This window comes from Drosophila subobscura, chromosome O (assembly GCF_008121235.1).
Source record: "Drosophila subobscura isolate 14011-0131.10 chromosome O, UCBerk_Dsub_1.0, whole genome shotgun sequence".
NCBI lineage: Eukaryota > Metazoa > Arthropoda > Insecta > Diptera > Drosophilidae > Drosophila > Drosophila subobscura.
Window position 1 is genome coordinate 29,906,723 of NC_048533.1, and position 21,351 is coordinate 29,928,073.

The window sequence follows — 21,351 nt, forward strand, 5'->3', positions numbered from 1 at the left end:
ATGTAGGTGTATGTATGTATGTGTATATGCCTGTGTGGGTGCATTAAAATCAAATGCCGATCTAAAACTAATCGCAAACCACAAACAATACTTCAACTTGCGTTGCTGGTTCAAGTCTACTTTAAAAATTGGTTGGAAATTTATAGTTTTTCGTAAAATTGTTATCATTTGTTCTTTCTGATTCTCTGTTTTCTTACTCTTTCTAGGGTCATTTCTCTCTAGAGTAACAGGGGCTCTCCATCCGCACTGCACTAGTTCATGTTGAGATAATCGTTGAAGAGCTGCATGCAGGCGGCGCCACCTGTGGGCTCCTCGTAGATCTGAGGATAGGTGTTAGCCTCAGACGCCTGGCGACTTCCTAGGCCGCTGACACTGTGCCGCCAGATGTTGCCCATCTCCAGAAGCTCCCCCGCAGATGAGGACGAGTTGGAGCTGACGTCCGAAGCGTCCGCCTTGGTGTGGCTGCTCTGGCTCTGGCTGCCGCTGTCCTGCCTGATGCTCAGGTTGGACAAGAGATCGGTGAAGATGTCGTGGGCCTGGAGGCGCTGTGCCGACTGACCGGGCAGCTCCCAGATGTTGGCCTTGCCGTAGTGAGTGCCAACGCCACCGCTGCCGGTGTTCCAGCCATTCGAGGTAGAGCAGCCGGAGGTGGATGAGGCTCCCGAGGAGCTGGTCAACGAGGCTGTCGGCGAGGCTGCTTGTGGTTGCAGCTCCTTGAAGCTGGCGTTGTCCCTGAGTGGTTGACTGCTGGGCGAAGTCTGGGCCGTCCACAGAAGCATCTCCTTGCTGTGGCTACTGGCGGTGGGGCTGAGCGACGGCTGTGAGCCGCTGCCCGAGGAGCAGCCGCTGCTGCTGCTGCAGCCCCACAGAGCGGATATGGTGTCCGTCTGTCCCCAGGCACCGTTCAGCTTCTGGCTGTTCTGGGCGTTCTGGCTGTTGTTGTTGGTCTGATTGTGGCTGATGCTGCTTGAATTATGGCTAATTAATAAGTTACTAATACTGCTGCCAACGCCGGAGTGGCTTGAATGGTTGTTGTTGTTGTTGCTTGCGTTGCCATTGCTGTTGGTCAAGAGAAGGGCACCTGCAACATGCCCCATCTGTTGCTGTTGCTGTTGCTGTTGCTGCTGTTGTTGCTGCTTCTGCTGCTGCTGGTATTCTCTCAAGACATCATTCATGGACATGATGTTGCGGTGATAGCTGCTCACCTTCTGAGGAGCTGCAGTTGGAGTTGGAGCTGGATTCGCAGCTGGAGCTGGAGCTTGTGCAGAAGGATGCTGCTGCTGATTCTGCTGCTGCGGCTGATGGTGGAAGTTGTTCATGCGATAGTTCCCTCCCTCGCTACCCCTCTGGGTAGGAGCTGTCTGATGCTGCGACTGCTGATGTAGTTGCTGCTGCTGCTGCTGCTGTTGCTGTTGCCGTCCCTGTTGCTGCTGCTGCTGCTGCTGTTGATGTTGCTGGGCATGAGGATGGGCACCAATCAGGTCCGGGTTGATCTGCTGCTGCAGTGGGGCCGAGTAGTCGATGGCCGCATTGAAGATCGGCTGCTTTGCCGTCGAGGAGGCCGTTGGAGCACCGGGGGCACTGGTTGCTGCTGCTGCGGCTGCCGTGCCTGCCTGAGGCTCCAACGGGGCCTCATGTTATGCGAGCGTCGGCAGCCGTGTCGCGGAGCTCTTGGCATAGCAAAAGCTCAGCGGCTTGACGAAGTGCGTGTCCTGGGTGTTGCAGTATGGACATGTCACCCCATGCGAGTAGTCGCTGTAGAAGCTCAGCCGCTGCTGGGGATGCATCAGCATCTTGAAGCAGTTATTGCACTGCAAAGGGAGTGTCGAAAGAAGTTGGAAATGGGATCATACAGGTATAACACGATGGGTTGGAGGGATCTTCCACTGTTTCGCTTGGCTCTAAGACTCACCTTGAACCTCTCGGCGCAGCAGGGCATAGCCGCGAAGATGTCGTAGGCGTACATGGTGCCCAGAACCAGGCTGGATCCATCCCAGGGCTCCTTGCAGAATCTGTGTTAGCATAGACCGGAAAGATGGTAGAAGTTCATCCTAATGGTGCCCGTGTTGGGGCTTCTGTGCGCCAATGCTTACCTGCAGCTGATGAGGCGACTGCTGGAAGTTCCGTCCAGGCAGCTCATGCACACAGAGGTCAAGTATAGCGTGCGTCCCTCGTATTTAACCTGAAAGCAAAGAGTAGAGAGGACGGAAGCGGAAGTTTAGTACAAACTGCGTTCAGAAACTGGCAAAAGGTGCAGACAGAAATGTCTAAAAACGGGGCGGGAACCAGCCGCATAATTCAACAGTCGCCAAGGGCCCAGACACACAAACAATGAGAAATTATTGCGGGAGGTAAATGTGAACTAAGGAAGAAGCGAACACGGCAATACCCTTTTTTATGTAACCACTATCGGGTATCCCCTCCAGCACTACTGCAGCATGGAGAAATTAATTTCATGAATTTCATTCTTTTGGAATATCCTTTAAATGTGTTCCCCTGGCAAACAGACTGCAAGAACTAAGTTCTCCCTCATGGCTAGAGTATCGTGTCAGTAGCGCCAACTTTCTACTCTTTTCTGATGGGCGGGGCTGCGGAAGTCTTTTGGAATTGAGCGCATTCTTCCATGTCGCACAAAAGGACAGAGGCAGAGGCAGAGGCAGTACGGCAGTGACAGTGGCAGGGGGTGCGGCAATGCGACGCGACATAATAATTTCAAATAAAATGCTAAATGCATAAACTTGGCCAGGAGATTGCTGCCACTGGCACTGCCACCTCAACCTCAACCTCAACCACAGTCGCCCACGAGCCACAAAGGGAGGCAAAGTCAAAGTTAGAGGATAAGGAAAAGGAGGATGGGGAGGAGCACTCCCCGACAGTCGTGGACCAGGGCCAGGGCCACGGCCGGGAGGGAGCCAATCCCAGGAGCGGCAGCTGGCAATGAATTATAAATCCAGGCTTAAATTAAAGCCCACCAGAGGAAAAAGAGGCATAACGAGGAGGGGCCAGGAGAGTGGGAGACCAGGGAAAGCCCATAGAAGCGTAGGTCGTGCGTGCCCCGGCCACACTGCTGCACTCCACCATGCAACAATGCAACAGTGCAACAGACTGGATCCGCAGTTGCCCAGGCGTAATTATGGAGACTTAAATGGGTCATAAATTGCACAGAAAGAGAGACAGAAAGGAGTGGCAGCCAGAGAGGCGGATGAAAGACGCTGGATGGAATGGCAAGAGCATGAGCTGCTGCCTCTCCGCTCTAATTGCAGCTGAAAGTTCTTGCTGCTGGGACACGTGGGCGAGTGAAAGCCGCGCGTTAGTGTGACGGCGTGGGTGCCACACTGCCACATCAGGCATCAGCCACATTTGTCAATTACAAATGTCGGGGAGGGACAACGTGAGAGGGGAAGAGAGAGAGAGAGAGAGAGAGAGAAAGAGCGGGATAGATCATAACTCACCTCGATGCAGCCGCTGGAATGCTGCTTGGGGCTGAGGAAGAACGAGCCATCGACCAGGGGATAGCGGTCGAACACGAGCAGCGGCTCTTCGCACAAAATACAGGACACGCGGCTCATATGCGAAGTGGCCAAGGAGGAAAGGATGAAGAGGCGCGTCTCGTCGTTTCCATGGTTGCCCTCGTCCTCGATCTGCAAAGAGAGAAAGGCAGAGATATAGAAAATGTTACAGTACGATACGAGTGCGACATGTTGCAAGTTTAGTCAACCCAAAACAAATTCTTTGTTTATATTTATTGTTAAGGGATCTCCCAGTGGCGCGAACAGCACCGCAGTCATTTCCCATTGCTTTTCCTCTGCATCCACTGTTCGTTCCCACTGCGAAGGTGGCTAGGTGGCGTCGTCCAATGAACATTTCCAATATATGTATGTCTGCAGTGGGACTCACGGGCCACAACCACGACGCGGCGAGTAGGGCGTCTAAGCGCCAACAAATGAACCATAAAGTCCAAACGTGCTCTGCCACCCAAGGGGGGAATGGAATCGGGATCCGTTGTCTAAGCCAAAGTGGCTAACACGTTGGCCAAATTGAATGCACACAAAAACAAGAACAAGCAAAATCAAATACACACACACGGAGGGGCATAGCCAGGTAAGACCAGCACCAGGACCAGCACCAGGACCAGCACCAGGACCAGACCAGGCCAATTCCCAAATCGATAATCAATATGGCGAGCCAGTAGTCCCTGCCTCTCTCCTCTTTCCTATTTGAGTGGCAGTCCTCCCTCCCTCCTTCCAGAAGGAGCTTGTAGTAATAAAGTCGTCAAAGAGCTAAGGCCAAAACTGAAGCTAAGGCCAAAGGTGATGAAAGAATCTATGGGACCTATGTACAATGCTAACAACTAACCCAATGATGAAGGAATAGTTTTTGTGACTCCATTCGACTGGCCCTGCACCTGACCAGACGTAATAACAGCACACCCATACACAGACAGACAAAAAGAGAGAGAGAGACGCAGACAGTTGAATAATTTAGTGAAATGAAACGAAATAAAGCCAAAGGACACGTACCCCCAATCAATTGCAGCTCCGGAATGTCTCTGGGACAAGTTTAATGCACTTTTAATAAGATCGGGGAAAAGTGAGAGAAAGAGAGAGAGAGAGAGCGAATGGTAGGTAGTTAGGGGATGGGGCTGGGGTTGGGGCAACCCTTGAGCTGCAGAGTAATCTCTAGCTTAAGCCACAACTCAAGTACTCTCGCTAAACAATTCCCGCTGCCGCAACTTTTGCCAATATTTGCCAAGAACTTTTGGTGCGGCACACACACACACAAACACACACAATGGGTGGAGGGATGGGGGAAGGGACGAGAGAGAACTCCACCTTGAAGATGACACTCTGCCACATGCCCCTGCTGCCTCTCTTCTTCAGCAAACAAACTCGGGGAAAATAATCAACAAATTAATATTTGCACGGGGCCATTGCAATTGTCTTAGTCCTCTTTCTGTTTTCCTTGCCTCCACTTGGGAGGCTCTTGGGCTCTTGGGGCCGTGGCTCATAAATCTTGGCAACAATAAAATAACTTTCAGCGTTCTGCCCCAACAATGTTGCAGCAACAGATTCGATTAATGAATGTTTGTTCACTCAAAAGCAGGGTATGCCAGGATATCGCCTGGTAAGCGATATCAAGAACAATTTTCACTCATTAAACAAAAGAATCTCTGCACTAGAGAGAAGGGGGCTGTCGTGTCCGTCCGGGGGAAAGCAATTAAGTTGATTGCTGAAGGAGACGATAGACGATGAAGGGATGATGGGGGAACATGTTGCACCATCCATGGAATACAATTGCGAGTCTAGGATTACAAACAATGGCAATAACAATAACCCAGATAGCGCCACCAATCGTTCCTGCCAAAAGGATACATGCCACATGCCATACACATGCATTCCATCAAAGTAATCTCCTCCCTGCTACGGGGCTTCCCTTTATTTTTCCATGACCAATAAACCTCTCCTTCATGGAGGCTACGTGACGATTTGCTAATTTCTGTCAGACTCTGCTCCTCCTCCATAGGGAGGAGAAGGACGGTCGTTGGCCTGTGCCAAAGGAAAAGGCAAAGGATTGAAGGCATCCCGAAACACTCTTCATAATTTATGAGAGTCGCGTGTGGAAAGTTTTGGGGAATTTTCATAGGGAGCCACCGCAGAGACGCAGAGGAGGCAGAGGCAGGACTGCAACTTCTCAGAATTATAAGCATCAAATTATTATTGCTGAATTGTGATTATTGCCGCCAACTTTTCATGGCTCTCCCGCTGCCTCGCTCTCCCTTTCTTAAGGTGGAGCCAGAGAGTGCAAAAGTCAAAAGTCGAAGTGCAATAAACTCGAGGACAGAACAGATCCAGCATTCAGCATCCAGCAGGCCAGGAGTAGGAGCTGCAGGAGTAGCAGTGTGGAAATGGCACTAATGAAGCCATTCAGTTGTCATTTCCTTCGGCTTGCATCGGACGCATAAATCAGGCGGCGTTGGCCGCACTTCCTCTCCAGTCCTCCTCCTCCTGTTAATATCAACACCAGAGCCACAATTCGAGCCACAAATCAAAAAGGTTTCAACTTGGAAGTTGGGAGCTCTGGCCACACCCCGAACCGCACCAAAGACAATGGTTTTCCGTTCCAACTACAGTTCCATTCAATTCAACTCCATTTCACTTCGATTCAAAGTGCTTTGCTTTTCATAAACACATTAAATTAAATGGCATTTCGATGGTAAGGTCTGTATGGCTATGGCCCCTCTCTATGGGGCAGTCCTGCCATCCTGGCATCCAGTCTGGGGGGTGTGGCAAGTGCTGCGGAAGCTGCTGCTAATCCATTAAAAATGTTTGCCATAAATATCTCTCACTCGGAGCATTTCTATCCACTAAATTATGTCGCCCATTCCTCCCCTCTTGGATCCCATCCCCCTGTAGGTTGTTCTTTCTTCACAGCCTTTCAGCCTCTACATTTCCTCATGCAAAAGTTAATAAAAGTGTTTAATATTCCAATATTCATTTCTTGCCATCTGCAGAGGAGTCGCCTAGTGTCTTTGAGCTTCTTATCCACATATTCCTTCCACTCATAAGTGGATGCTCTCGGGTGTGCGTGTGCTTGGGTGTATTCATGAGTGTTTGTGCAGACAGAAAGCAAACACATGTGAGCCAGTCTGCCCCGCCTTCCCCGACATGGGCTCACCTTAAAGACAGCTGCAAAAATCCTCATTAGGCGCTGCCCCAACTGCTGTAGAACGTTTGCTGTGGGCGTAGAAAGCTATTTTATTAACCCGGAAAAACTATTCATTTAACCCACTTCGGGGAGGAGGGATCCTCCCATCATTCTCAATTGTCAATTGTGTGTGGAAATTGAAAAATTGTCCAGGAAAAGCATGTTTTAAATGGTTTCTTCGATGCTCTTGGAGGCGACTGTAGGCGTTGCAAAAGACAAAAGAAATTGCAGAATAAATTTGAAAATTGTCAAAGAGAAAACTTACTCCCCGTGTGGGCTGATGGCCTGATGGGCGTGGTGGCTAGGTGCTTAATTTAAGCCAGTTGACAGTCGCATTCACAGTGCCACGCTGCCACATTGCCACGTTGTGGCGGAGATAGAGAGGGAGAGACAAGACACTTTGATCAATGGGCCAGATGTGACCTGGCTGGCAGATTAGGAGTTAAAGCCAATGACAAGCCAGCAACAATGGCAATAAGTAGGAGGCACACAGTACGAGGCATGTGGCATGGGCCATGGGGCAGAAGCAGGAGCAGAGTATAGGACGTACACGACACGACACGACACTGACAATGAAATGAAATGGCAGTTCCTCCTGTGGCAGGGATCCTCCTCCCTAAAGCGAAGAAGGGATGGGATGGATGGAGGGAACGGAGCACTTTTATAAATGAAATGGAGTAATAATATTTTGCGACAACAAATGCAGCAGCAGCAGCAGCAGCCAGGCAACAGCAACAGCAGCATTGACAATGGCAACTGGAGCTCAGGCGTAGCAAAGGGGAGGAATGAGGGATAAAGCATTGCATACAGCCTGGCGCAGCTGTGGTAGGATTGAAGGAGCACACAGGCGAAGGAGGAGCCTTCCCAACAATGCAACCAAGCAACAAGGACAGCCAGCCACAGCAAACATGGCAGACAAACAAACATTTCAATAAATTCAAAAAGCACCCAAGAACCAGAGCCAAATGCAGACAATGAAAAACGCAGCTGAGGAAAAACAAGCCAAAGTCAAAGGGAAATGCAGAAGCAGGAGCCAGAGGAGGATCTGGAGCCAGGACTTCCCTCTGTTGTACAACTGTGAAGTGGCTTAAAAGCTAGCAACAGCAAAGAGTCCAAAATGAGGGGCGCCTTGCATTGTTTTCCACGGAAAATCTCATGTCATTTGCACTTAATTCAAATGCGCGAAACAATTGCTGAATAAAAGGCAAGAAAATCTATGGGGCACCATCTGGAACGAGTAGAGGTTCTTTGGGGGGTAGCTATTCACAGATTATTTTGCATATCGAGACTGAGAGAGGCAGAGTCTGTCTCGGGGTATAACTTCATTAGGCCGCAGCATGAAATGTTTGATAAGCGCAGCAGTTCAAGGAACTCTTGTGCAGGTCTTATACTTGCCATCCATGTCTTGGCTGTCATCCAATTCCCTGTCCTTTGCAGTCTAAGGCGTGTCCTTTGGCTTGTCATAAGCAAATTTCGCTTTCAGCCAAGAGCTACTCCTCTCTCTAGCATTTTAATTCGTTTTTCAACCAGTCAGTGGGACTGGGGGCTACTTCTTTTCCATTTTCCATTAGCCAAATACTCGCTCCGGAATCCCCCTAAAGCTGCTCTTGTTCGGACATTCCTTCGCCTTGACCTTTAAATATCAATTTGCAAATAAATTGTGTTTGCCCTTTTCTTGGAGGAGCTTCTGTTCAGCTTTGATCGGACTCTGGACTTGACCTCTCATTCCGAATTCCTGCCATTATTTATGGGGCATTCAATGTGCTCTGGCATAATGGAACTCGATGGGCCAAAGAGCTAATGCTCCGCATTCGGACCTACACGATGTACATAGAGTGTACATACATATGTATGTAAGAGGAACCCTGAAGATGAAGGGAGCAGAGGATTCAGGGGCAAAAACAAAAACAAATGCAGTTTGAAATTTCATTTTTGTTCGCCTTGAAGTATGCTTTGCCTCTTTTAAGTTTATTGAACTGCATCCTGCGGCGGGGTCCTGCGGCGTTGACTGTAGCTCCCTTCCTTCCTTCCTTCTTATTTTTTCTCCTTGCGAATTCTCCATTTTAAACTCGATTCCCGAGCATAACAATTATTTTTATATGAAAAGCAAAAGCAAAAAAGCAAATTTCTGAGGCACTTGCCCCCAGACATTCGCCAGACATTGATGGTTATTGGATCTGCCGACGGATATGGCAGGACACGCCCTCTCCATTCAAGGCTGCGCCTTAAGCAAGCAATTTAAATGCATTTGCTGGCAGTTAATAGTTTTATTATGGCCCCCGAACAAGAGGGTGACTTGTAGAACGTAATTGTTTAATTATTTTTAAGGCTCTGCTCCTTTCCGCTGCTTATTGCTCCTCCTGAACTCCCTCTTCGCCGTCGCCAGTTGCCGAGTGCATTTTACGGAGTCACAGTACATTGCTTTGATTCGAACTTAATCCCCCACGATCCCCCCATTAGCAGTCAGAAACTAAACGAACTGTAAGCCATATTCCCCCTAACAGAGAGCTGGGAGCGGACAAGTGTATCCTCTTTGGTGTAATTTCTTCCACTTAACTTAATCCCCCTGATGCTTTAAGGCAGGGCAAACACATGTACACATATGTATGTATGTATGTGTATTGGCCCTAGCAGAGCGTGGCGGTTCTGCAACGCTCCTCCAAGTCAGGGATGTGTGTGTATTTTGATTGTCCCTGCCGTGGCTTATCAACTGGCGAACGGTGCGGTGCGTACTCGTATGACTAATGGAGTTATGTGTGTCGAAGCACAGATAGATCTACTGATTAGCGCTCAGATAACTCTATGTTTCCTTAAGCATTAGTCATTATGGGTGTTGCGATGGGAAAGCAGACGAAAGAACTACCCATTGGGATAACATTTACCATTTGTAGAAGGAAAGTGGCAATAACCACAATTTCCGTTCTTTATCTTGTGCTGTGTGGACTTCGGGAGATCTACAGTTCTTGGGGAAGTGTTCTTTGGGCACTGCTCTGCTGGGAACTGAAGCTCTGTAGCCTGCACTTCTGATCAAGCACACGGATCAATGAACCCCAACCAACCGAGACTCAAGTGTGGGGTCTGGGCGATAAGTGCTGTCAACATCAGAAATAGGCAACGGAGCAACGAGGCAGGCCTCTATATTTGCCATTTTCTGCAATAGTCGAGCATTCTCCCGAGGTGGAGAGAGTGCCTCAGATAAGCGGCAAGTGGGAGTCAACAAACTGCATTTGCCACCAATTGATCGCAGAATGGGCCGTTGGAGTTGGGGAGCGGGGAGCGGGGAGGGTAGGCCACCACAGAGAGAACGCAGTTGAACCTAATTAAATTTCTGTTTCTGTTTTTGCGCTTTTCCTTCTGCTGTAATTTTTATCGCTGCACCGAGAAATGGCATGGAATGGCACTCGTTTCGAGCGCATATCTTTATAATTACTAAAAGCCAAGCTGGAAAGAAAAGCTTATGCAAAAAAAGAGGGAAAACTGAAGAAAATGCAGAGGGAATATAAGAGGACAGCCGTCTGGATTTTAATTACAGTACAAAACGAGGAAAATGGCAGACCCAAAAGCGTGGAAATTCTAACCACCACAGTGAAAACTTATCAGCGAAAAGAAATGAGAAGGAGAAATACAAGGGAATGGGAGAATGGGGAGTGGAAGAAAGTTTTGATTAAAACAAAAGAGACAGAAAACGAGAGACAACTTTTTCTTGAAGACAACTCACACTCACATAGGCAGACACCGAAAGAAAGTTAAGGATTCCATTCCCAAATGCAATGCTCCTCCATCCCGTTGTATCACTTTTCCCACTTCGCACTTCCCGTTTCTCCCTCAAATGAATGCAACGACGAAAACGATGGGAGAACTTTAACATTTTCGGGTTAAAGGTCCCCGAAATAATATAATTAAAAAGCGGGCTTTGCTCTGGGCTTTGCGTCAAACAAAAGCAGTTTGTAGACCCCAACACAGGAAAGTGTGGCATGAGGCGTGGGCGTGGGCAAGGTGGCAAGCATAAAAAACGCAGCCAGACGCAGACAATGAACCAACACACACACTCGTGGAAACACACACAAACACAAACACGAAATACGCACATAATGAAAATGTCAAAATAAACACGACATTAAAAACCTCCAATCCTCGACTTCATCTCCTACGCGCCCTCCCCCGCTTGGGCTCCTTTCAGAGGGCAGGCAGAGACGCAGACAAACAGAAAGCAAAAGAGACAGACAGGCGGGGAGACAGAATGAGAGAGAGAGAGACAAAATGAAGCCAGTGCACTCGACACCGCTTTAAAGGCCAATAAATGGCAAGAGTGGAATCCTTGTTCAGCTGCACCCCAGTCCTCAATGTGGTTGCACGGTACACGGGCAGAGGGTACACAGACCTCTCTGATCTGACAGAAAATCCAGAGTGTTCAGGGAAAGTCTCGCTCGTTCCTTTTTCGGTGGTTTCAGTGCCCCCTTGAACTAGTTCTCCCATTTTGCCAGCTCTGACATTTAATCCCAGACTCACATGGAACGCACACCCTGATATGCTGATATCTGCCGCTACAGCCACAAATACTTACTTGAGTTCATCAAGACTACTAATCGGGCCACAAAAGAACAAAAAGCAACGACAGCTCCCCCGGCCTCGCTACTGTGGCGGCTGAATCACTTTTCAAGGTGTCAGTAACATCATCGCTAAGTAGCTTTCGAGGGATCCAAAGACAGAACAGGAGCAGGAGGTGCTCGTCCTTATTAGCATTTCTAATTAAAGAGCAGCGTATGAGCGGCAAGGATAATGACACCTGCCACTCAGACAGGAGGCGAGCGAGAGCTCTGGGATAGCGCAGGGAGTGGATCAGCGAAATGGAAAGTGCCCTCCCTCCATTGACCATTGGCCATGTAAGCTTCATGTTTAACGGCAATTAGAGACAGAGAGAGCTCGACTCCTCCTCCTCCTCCCCCTCTCCTCCAGCTGCCACCCACAAAGCCAGACAGAAGGAGCGGCAGCGGCGGCGACGAAGCTTCTATTAAAAGTGAAAACATTTACATTAATAATTAGCCATGGCCTGGACCCCTGCCAGACCTTTACCCCACCCCCAAGCAGCAGCACTTTGTTGGACACTAAAAACTTCATCAACTTTGGGGCCGCACACACAAACTGCAATTTATCAGGGTCCAGGTCCAAAAGGGGGAGTTTACACTCTACGCGGGTTAAAAAACTGTCCCTCCACCAAGTGACAGTTTAACTGAGAAAACAAGGTGCGATAAGTGCTCGCTCAGACGCAGGACCTGGGGCACGAGACACTCGGAAGGATTTAGGGAGAGAGGACACAAGTTGAACAGCCAAAAACAGAAATCAGCACAGGACAATGACCATCCAGACACTAGGATTCAGGAGGAGGAACAGCTGCTGTCAACGCTCAACGGAAAATGAAAATGATTTAAAGCACATGCTAGCGTTAGAACCTGGGGAGAGCCCCCATTTCTTGCACTTTCACCAAGAGCTAGAGACAGATCCAAGCTCTGTCCCTCCCTAAACGAACTTTCTCTTGTTGTTCTCGCTGCCAAAGCTTTTTTCAAGTTTTTCATGTTCTTTTCAAATGGCTTCAAGTTCAGAGGGGGCCATCATCAGCAAAAGCAGAACAGCAATATGAGTGGCAGTAGGAGCAGGAGCAGCACTTTTTGGCCAATTTCTGATTGCGTTTGTGAATTTTTCATTGCATACATTGGGCGGCAGGATGCCAAGGACTCCCCTTATGTGGACTGGACTCCATTTGGGTAATCAAACTAATGAACATTCGAGTTCTGGAGCCCGGGAGAAGCACTGTTCTGCAGTTGGCGTGGAAAAATGCTTACAAATTGCACGTAGAGGGGTGGTCCGTGAGGGGGGTCCTAGGAGTGGTCAGAGTTCAGACCAGACATGAAAAGCAAATTCCTTCCCCTCCCTCCCCAGCCCATCCCCAGGTGCACTTTTTGTTATTGAGGCATACCACAAGAGCCACGTGTATGTGTATGTACATATGTATGAATGGATGTGTATTGTGAGTTTTGCAAACAGCAAACCGCAGAGTAATTAAATTGCAAGCTCCTCTGGTGCCTCCTCCACTTCTTTGCAGGGTAGTCTTTGGACCCGGGACCGAGGATCCGATTGAAGGACGAATTTTGAACTTGTTTGGAGTGTGGCAGAAGGTTGGGGCACGCATGTCGAGCGCCGAGCCCCTTATTCAGGATAATTTCATTACACTCAAACAGAGTAATAGAGACAGACAGACAGAGACCCAGAGAGCGGTGGAGGGAGAAAGCGGGAGAGGTAATAAGATTCCCACAACATGAAAAAATCAGCAGACACAAAACAAGTAAAGGGCGTCTTATGGCATGGGGGCGTGGCTTACTACCTCGATAATTAATTTTGTGCCGTCTCTCCTTTCGGGGATCCTTCTGAGCCCCTGCAATCGTGCATTACATTTCAGAATGAAGGACTTGAGCTTCTTATGGGTAATGAACGGAAAAGGAGCAAACAATGCCCTCCAGTGGGTAGAGAGAGGGGAGGTGGAAGCTATATGTATGAATGTTTGCCAGAAGGTAAAAGACAAATCAAAAACCAATAAAAGGCAATAAGGAGAGGAGCTACAAGCAGAGACAGAGTTCAATGCACTTCTCAGCTCTGCGTTGCTCCCCACTTTTCTCTTCTACTTTTTTCTCATTTTTTTTCGTTATTTATTTAAAAGAAGCTTAGAGGCGCCTCAAAGAAGAAGGGGGAAGGGTAGGGAAAGCGCATAAATTTCGCCAGCTCTGCAGAAATAAAAAGGAAATCCATTCAAGGATACAAAAACGCGTTAAGTGCGCCAAATAAAAAGAGGAGCGAGCACATAGAAAGGATTTCGCTCCAGCGATATTGCAAAGTTAAATCAATAAACAAAGCATCAGGAGAAGCTCAAGTGGAGCGGTGGCGGTGGCAGTGGCAGTGGCAGTGACAGTGGCAGGGGCACGAGTGGCGCCCCATCAACGTCATTAAATCAATGCTGCCTGTCGTTGCCAGCCATAGATAACGACCAGCAGGAGCAGGAGGATGAGAAAGTGGAGGAGCGGCAGCAGGACAATCAGAAGGAGCCGCATCCAGAGGAGGCGCATCAGAGACAATGACAGCAACGATGGCGACGACGATGCAGCGACAGCGAAAGTTTGCCAAGAGACATTAACACAAACGAGAGGGAAAGAGGGAAGGGACACAAGAGAAGAGAGAATTCAGGGACAGGGACTGGGACAGGAGACGGTAGACAGTATACGCTAGACACTAGACAGAAGGTAGAAGAGGCACATTAAGGGAAAATCACTCCAAGAGGAAGTATTTCCCGCCATACCCACTGTATTCCAGGAGGAGGAGACCGTCGACAAGTGTCGTCTGCTGAGAGATGTTGTCAGCCAAGTCGCGACAATGCCAAAAACACAATTGGGGCGTGTCCAGGACCAGTGGCAGTGGCAGTGGCAGTGGCAGGCGCAAGTGTCTGAACAGGTGGGGAAGCCGAGCGACTAGAGGTTGGGCAGAGAATAATCCCTCAGAGATGGGAGATGTGAGAAGCCTTCTCTCGAGACAAACTCAATTGTTTTTGTGCACAGCCAAGGCAAATTTTGATTGAATTGCAGACAAGCGTCGAGATAATGAAGGGAGCAACAGGGGAGAGGAGAGGCAGAAGATGTTGATGGATTAGTTAAATGAAATTTAAGGAGGCGCTGAAAGAGGCACCATCCAACGCCAGGAAACACTTTAAAGCTTTAATCCTGTAAGGGTACGAGTACTCATTTTTGGGCTCCTCCGATCCTTAAAGATTTCTCAGGCTATGGGTCCCTTCTCCTTTCCGCGGTTCAGTTTATTGATTTGCCACTTGCCACATTTTGTCCTTGAGGCTGCTAAAGGAACTGAAACCAAACCAAACGAAATGAAACGAAACGAAACATATCGAGTCGAAGCGAAGGCCAAAGCCGCACGTGACCGACCGTCCGACCATAGGCAACCAGCAGAGCGGAAATGTTTGTCTGCCTGTCTCTCCCTCCTTCCCTGCTCGACTATGGGCCCAAACAAATCCAGACAAGTGGAGAGAGAGGAGAAAGTAGAGCCTTAGCCATAGCCATAGCCATAGCCATGTAGATGGGCGATAAGGCGTCAAAGTGCCAACAAAGTCAATAAGCAAAATGTTTGTGGTGCACAATGGTTTGCAGCTCGAAGCCAACGGCATTGAAATCCTTTAATGTGCTGTTAACGATAAGCCAAGGAGCTGAGCAAGGAGCATGTAATAGGGTATGGGTAGGGTCTATGCAAAGGACTTTTGGCCAAAACTAGCTGGAAAACGAGCAGCGAATATTAAAACAAATAAGCCAGGACATAATGGACTGCCCCAGGACAGAGACAGGGACGGGGATAGAGCCGTAGACACTGTCTCCTCTCCCTTTCCCTCTATCTAATATTGGCGGAAAGCTGAGGACTCGACCCATGTCAAATAAGTTAAACAGACATGAAAGGCTCCACTGTCCCTACAACCCACAAAACATAAAAAAAATAGAAAGTGGACACATGGGAAAAAGGGAGACTGCGAAAGAGATACATAAAGGAGGAGGAGAGAGAGAGAGGGGAAGCACTGCAAGCTTAGGGAGAATCGGGAAAAAGAGCTTGCAAGCGGAAAAAAAAACAGAAAAAAGATTGAAGTTGGTCAATGACTCTACAAAGTCTGGCAACGGACGACCAACAAACCAAATTGAAGTTGAAGATTTGCCAAAACACGAAAAATAAAATAAAATGTATTTATTTTGGTGAGAGGGATAGAGGCGTCAGGAGAGCAGAGGAGAGAAGCCAGAGCAACGGATGCGACTAATTGGTGCTAAAGCTTTGCTTTTGGCAGTGAAAAATTAATGTAAAAATATGTGAATATTCCAGGGTCCCCTCCAGGTCCAGGTAGGCAGGGATCAGGGACATACCGAGCATGTGTGGAGTCGAAGTGGCTGTCGGTTCGATGAACTTTACCTTTAGCTGCTCGTAAAAATCAATAGGCGGACCAGGCCCTGCATGTTCCTTGTTCCCTATTCCCAGCCCCTCATTCAGTCTGTGATTTTAAATTACATTTTAAATTTATCTGTCTTGCCGGTCTTGCCTCCATCTCCCTCTCCCCCCTCTTTTTCTCTTGTAATGAAAAGAGCATCAAAGGCACTTCAAACATCAGCATCATCGTCAGCTTCAACATCATGCAAAAACGTTTCGACAACCGCTTATGAATGAATGAATGAATGAACGAACGAACGAACGAACGAACGAACGAATCAAAGGCAGCCAGCAACAAACACTCAACGGAACTGAACGCAACTCCCAGACTCACTTCAAGTGCAAGTTTTTTGGCAGACTGCGATTTTTTCTCCTGCTGCCTCCCCTTTTGACCATCTTTTCTCCCTGTTATTTTCTGGCTCTTTCTTTTACGAGCATGAACTGAAACGAAACCGAAAACTATAAAAATCTGAAAATACAACTGCGAATTGGACGGAGTCATGACAAACTCTTAAAACAGTGCACACTCGTTAAGTTGAACTAATTAGAGTTCACTTCTATATGGGAGTGAAACAGAGAAGTGCAAGTGGGCGTTCGCTTCGTTTCGCTGATTGCCTGCACCCGATAAGGCTTGCCACAAGATCGTGGCTGTGCCCCAAAGCAGTGGCAGTCGCAGCTGCTGGTGCTGCGGCTGCAGTTTCTAATTGAGCTGTTGCAACGTGCAACTGGTGAGCGGCAAGAGCCTTGTCTATGATCTCCAGCGATTAGCATTATTAATTAGCAGACTGACTCAATGAAATATTAGGCGTGCGTCGTCCCATGCACAGGCACAAGTTCAAATGGTTCCTTCTTTGTCTGACAATGGTGAGGAAGATGATGGTGGTGTTTCTCTTGACAAAACAAAATCCATTAGGATGAAACATTGCTTAACGCCAAGTGGTAGGTGTTGACCCCCCAGGGAGGGCGTTGCACAACCTTTTTTTGGCCATAGCCGCATTCAAAGCCGCAGCCAGAGAATGGAAAGCTGCCAGCCCCGAGAGTCAATTCAAATTTGCAAAGTCAAACAAGGCACGACAGGCGAGTGGCAAAAGAGGCAGACGGCAATCCGCAAGCGTTGCTACAAGTCAACGAACTGCAATTGTTGTTGTTGTAATTGTAGCAAGTGTTGTTGCTGTCGCTGTCAGTCGATTCAAATTGATGTTGCTCAAATATGTGCATACCAAAAGCTGTGCCTACTTTGCGGCTGCACTGGCGAATAACAAGCCATACCGATTGGAAGTTAGACAAAATGATATTAAAAACAAAGTAAGGCAATGTGTGAGAGCGTAACCAAGTTAGAGTATATGATTAGCGCAACTGTCTCACCGTTCGTTTCATATACCTTGCGTCGAACTAACAGCTGTGAGGGCAAAGCTTACTCACGAGCCCACTCTCTTTCCGCTCTCGCTCAGCACATTTCTAGCTGCTAACTTGGTCTTTCTCTCTCTCTCGCTCTCGTCTCTTCCAAACTAATTATTGTCATAGGTTATGGAGCAGGCATCAATAAAAACTGTTGCCTGAAAGCAAAAGTATTCTCGCGTCAGACTCGTTTACTCCATTGTACAAGTATTGGGGGTTTATTTATTTTAAACACATTTTCCACGCACAAAAACATTGGGAAATTATACATAGTTTTGTATGTACATATGTATGTATGTATGTATGTACATTGTACGTGTAGTATGTTTGTGCGTGCGACATCTTTTAGACTCGACTCTGTTTGGGGGATTTTATGTGTTGTATTTTTCAGTGTTTTCTTTTTTTTCCGTTTTTTTTGTTATTCTTTAGCTTTTTCGAGAATTATTTAAGTGCGCGGCATATGTTGGGTCTGGCAGTCAGCAGTCATTTTTGTTGGCATTTTGTCAAAGCGAAACATGTGCAAGCCATCTTTGAACCTGCTGTATCCGTCCCTCTGTCCGTCCCTGTCTCTTTCTCTGTCATTAGAACGGATAATTGTGGACGACGACCACTTGATTGACAAGCTGACAAACGAAAGAAAACGAAGAGAGGGAGGAAAGAGGAGAATGAAGCCAAAGCGTGTGGCAGATGTCAACAAATGTTTGTTTTTTATGGCCAGGCTCAGCAACATTCTTGCCACAACGCCAGACTCAACCAAATGGCAGATTAAATATCGCTTACATGAGACATCGAGTTCGTACAGTGGAACAGCTTGGGAGAGCTTTTGTCACCCATCACAAAGTATTACATACATATGTATGTACATACATACATATGTACAAATATGCGTCCCACTGTTCGGTGCTGCTTTATTCTAATTTGCATTCATCAGCGCACAAACTAATTGCACAATGTGTGTGAGAGCGAGATGGCAACACATGCATGTGCATGTGCATTGTGCTATTTCTCTGATGTTTCTCCTCTTTCCTCTCACATTCGCATGGCGCTCTTATGCAGCCTCTGTCGCTGCCGAAGCGAGGCGGGTTAGCGACCGCAAAACTATCTGACATTAGATTGTGATGGCGGCCAAACGACAACAGCCGACGTCGACTGCAGCAGAGCGTGCATGTGTTGGCGTGCACTCTATGCCGCTGCCGTTGCCGTTGCTTGTGCCGGCTCGCACGTAAATACGTGCCTGAGAGAGAGCGAGAAAGAGAGGCAGAGACGGCAGACAACGAGTTCGTAAACGACTATGGCTATGACTATGGGCAGCAATGGGCGATTATGACACCGCACGATGCCAAAAATTGCTGGCAGAGTGGGGAGCAGGGAAAGGAGAGGAGTCACACTAGCGGTGCGTAATATAACGGAGACAAACGAAACGATCTTTCTTGCTCTGTCGCTCTCCCCCAATGCGGTGGATTTGCTGTAATTTTGCATACCCTACGCTTTTAGAGGTGCTCTTCTGAGAGGAATCTGATAGCTTGTATAGCCCATCTGATTTATCCCTCACTCTTTTTTCATCCGCATTCCCCCCATATGTAGTTCTTGGCTAAACTTTTGTGTGCCCTCAACTCTATGCGGAGTCACTTTCCATCGCTCTGTCTAATCAGAAAACCGATGCACATGGCGCGAGTTCTTTATAGGGTATGCAGTTTCAGCTTTTGCCATTTTCAGAGCGTTTTTGGTTTCGGCAAAGCTCTAAGGCTGAAATGTTAGCTGAATGCTGAACAAGCATTTAATTTTTTAGCTCGGATTTTAAGTGCAATTTCTTGTCGTTTGGCAACAATGTTGCTCAACATTTCTTATCGCAGCAGTGGCATCTGCACCACCCTCTCATTGCTTGCACCCCACCACACCACCGCTTAGATGGGGGATCGAGATTTCTTGTTGGATTGTGGCACGCTTGATTGACTGTGTGCCTTCTACAGTCGCAACAAATCAATTTAGTCAGCTCAGAAAGAGAGACAGCCAGAGAGTGCAACTGCCGCTTGTTGCACATTGCTGGGGGCACTCCCACTCCTTTCCCCACCTTGTGCTATGGCGATGGCGATGGCTACGGCCAAATTAAATGGCCAACAATTTATTGTCGGCAAATGCAGCGAAAATTGCAAAACATTTTGCCATTTTCCCGCCTATTTTGGCTGGCTCCCCCTCCCCCATGTGGGTTGCTGCATCGCAAATCGACAGCGATGTCGGGGCAGGCCGCGCGTTGGTGGCGCCCGTCGATGATCGCAAATTTGAAAATTGTCGGTTGCACCTCCCTCCTCATGCCCCAATCGCTCTGATGCTTTACAACATGTAAACTGTTGCTGATGCCTGGGTAGAGGCGTGGCGTGTCTGCAGTCAGCTAAGTGATTTGCCACAGCCATTAGATCGGATTCCCCAATCCCCTTTCCCCTACTCTACACTCTCCACCAAGGCGGAAATGCCTCAGGTATCGGATCACCCACTCATAACGCGGCTTAGATCCCCGAGTAGATTTTGGGCCCAAAACAAATCTCTAATAATTGGGGATTCATTTCGATTTATATTCCGATTATGATTCCGATTCATTGTCTTTGATGTTCTGCCGGCGCCTGTTTGTAAGTGTGTGTGTGTGTCGACTCTTTTTTAGGCAGCTGCCCCGTTATTAATTAACAGCTGTGCGCTTATTATGCAAATTAGCTACAGATGGGAAACGCCGCACAACGGACAGCGGATAGATGACACCAGACAGCGAGCTCCAAGCTACAGAAACAGTGTGGGATTCAGACTGGTTCCAACCATGGTCTGTGGTTTGTTGTACTCACGATTGTTTAATGTGGTCTGTATAGGAAATCGGTTTCTTTACATACCTGCAATGCGATAAGAACGAGAATATTGTGAATAATAATATAATATAATAATAATAATAAACAAAAGACCATAAATACGATTTATAGACAAGACTATGTCAATGAAGAAAGATATGTACATATCTCTATGGCGAAGATCTCTGAAGATCTTCAAGGAGTGGATTCCATAATAATTTTAATGGAAGCTTCAACCTATTTACTTACATACAGCTGTGAAAAAAATAATAGCACCACCACCACAAGCAATTTTCAAATAGTTGCCCAACTCACATTTTTAACTTTAAGGAAACTTTAAGCACATTTTTAAAAAGGGGAGACTCTTACAAATCTGGGAACAACAAAAAAAATCACCTTTTTTGTAAGGCTTTTAAGTTATTTAAGGAACTTTAGAGAAACTCGTAAAATTAGGCGAAAAAAATAATAGCACCACTTTTGAAAAATGGATTTAAAATTTAAAAAATGATCAACAAGTAATGAATTTCTTAGTTAACACTTTTGAACTATTAATTCTAAATCAATATTTATCATTCAAGATTTAGTTCAGTGTCCTATTTTGGCAACATCAGCTGCGCAGCGTCTTGGCATTAAATCCACTAAGTCCAGGCATAGCTTTTGGGGAGCTTTGGACCAGGACTCTTAAATTTGTTCTCAAAGTGATCCGACAGTGGTTGGTTTGGAATCAGCATCTGCCTTCTGGACGTCGGACCACAGATTTTCGATCGGTTTTATGTCAGGCGACTGTGCAGGCCACTTTAACACGTTCAGTGTTGGCCCCGAACCATTCCTTTGCTTTCATGCTGGGGCTATTTTCCGTTTGAAAGACCCATACGAGTGGAATTTCGTATTCTGCAAAGGGTAGCATTACTGTCTCCATGAAATTCAAGGACACGTGCTGATCCATGATGGTTTATAGTCAATGTATTGGCCCTACTTCATAGTAAGAGAAGCAGACCCATACCATTAAATTCAACCTTTTATTTTGAATGGTTTTCTTTGGTGTACTGGTGTTCCTTGAACGTCTTAAGTATGATCGAGATCCCTTTTCAGTAAATAAAACACTTTTTACTCATCTGACATTAAAATTTATGCTCCATTATAGGGATGTCCAATTGGCATGCTCCCTTGCAAACATCATGTGCTTAGTAATTTGTCTGGCGTTTAAAAGTGCGATTTTTTTTGGGCAGCAGGCTTTTAGGCTATGTTGTCTAAGATATTTCCAAACTTTCTAGCCCGTCGCTTTTATTTTAAGATCTTTTTTTAAGCTCAATAGCAGGCTTGAAGGGAACCTTCTTGCTCTCGCGAATCAGCCTTTTGACCCTAAAAGGGGTCATAGATCGTTTTCATCCACGTGTTTTAC

General features: G+C 47.3%; 1 protein-coding gene across 1 annotated transcript in view; it reads right to left on the reverse strand.

Moving 5' to 3' along the window:
• Positions 1 to 6: 6 nt before the first annotated feature.
• The window catches only part of LOC117897087 (headcase protein), a 79,407-nt gene continuing 58,062 nt past the window's right edge, over positions 7 to 21,351 (reverse strand). Inside the window, 4 exon segments of the mRNA XM_034805725.1 lie at positions 7 to 1,811; positions 1,913 to 2,012; positions 2,094 to 2,182; positions 3,453 to 3,641. Coding sequence (XP_034661616.1) covers positions 252 to 1,811; positions 1,913 to 2,012; positions 2,094 to 2,182; positions 3,453 to 3,641 — 1,938 coding nt within the window. The 3' untranslated portion in view covers positions 7 to 251.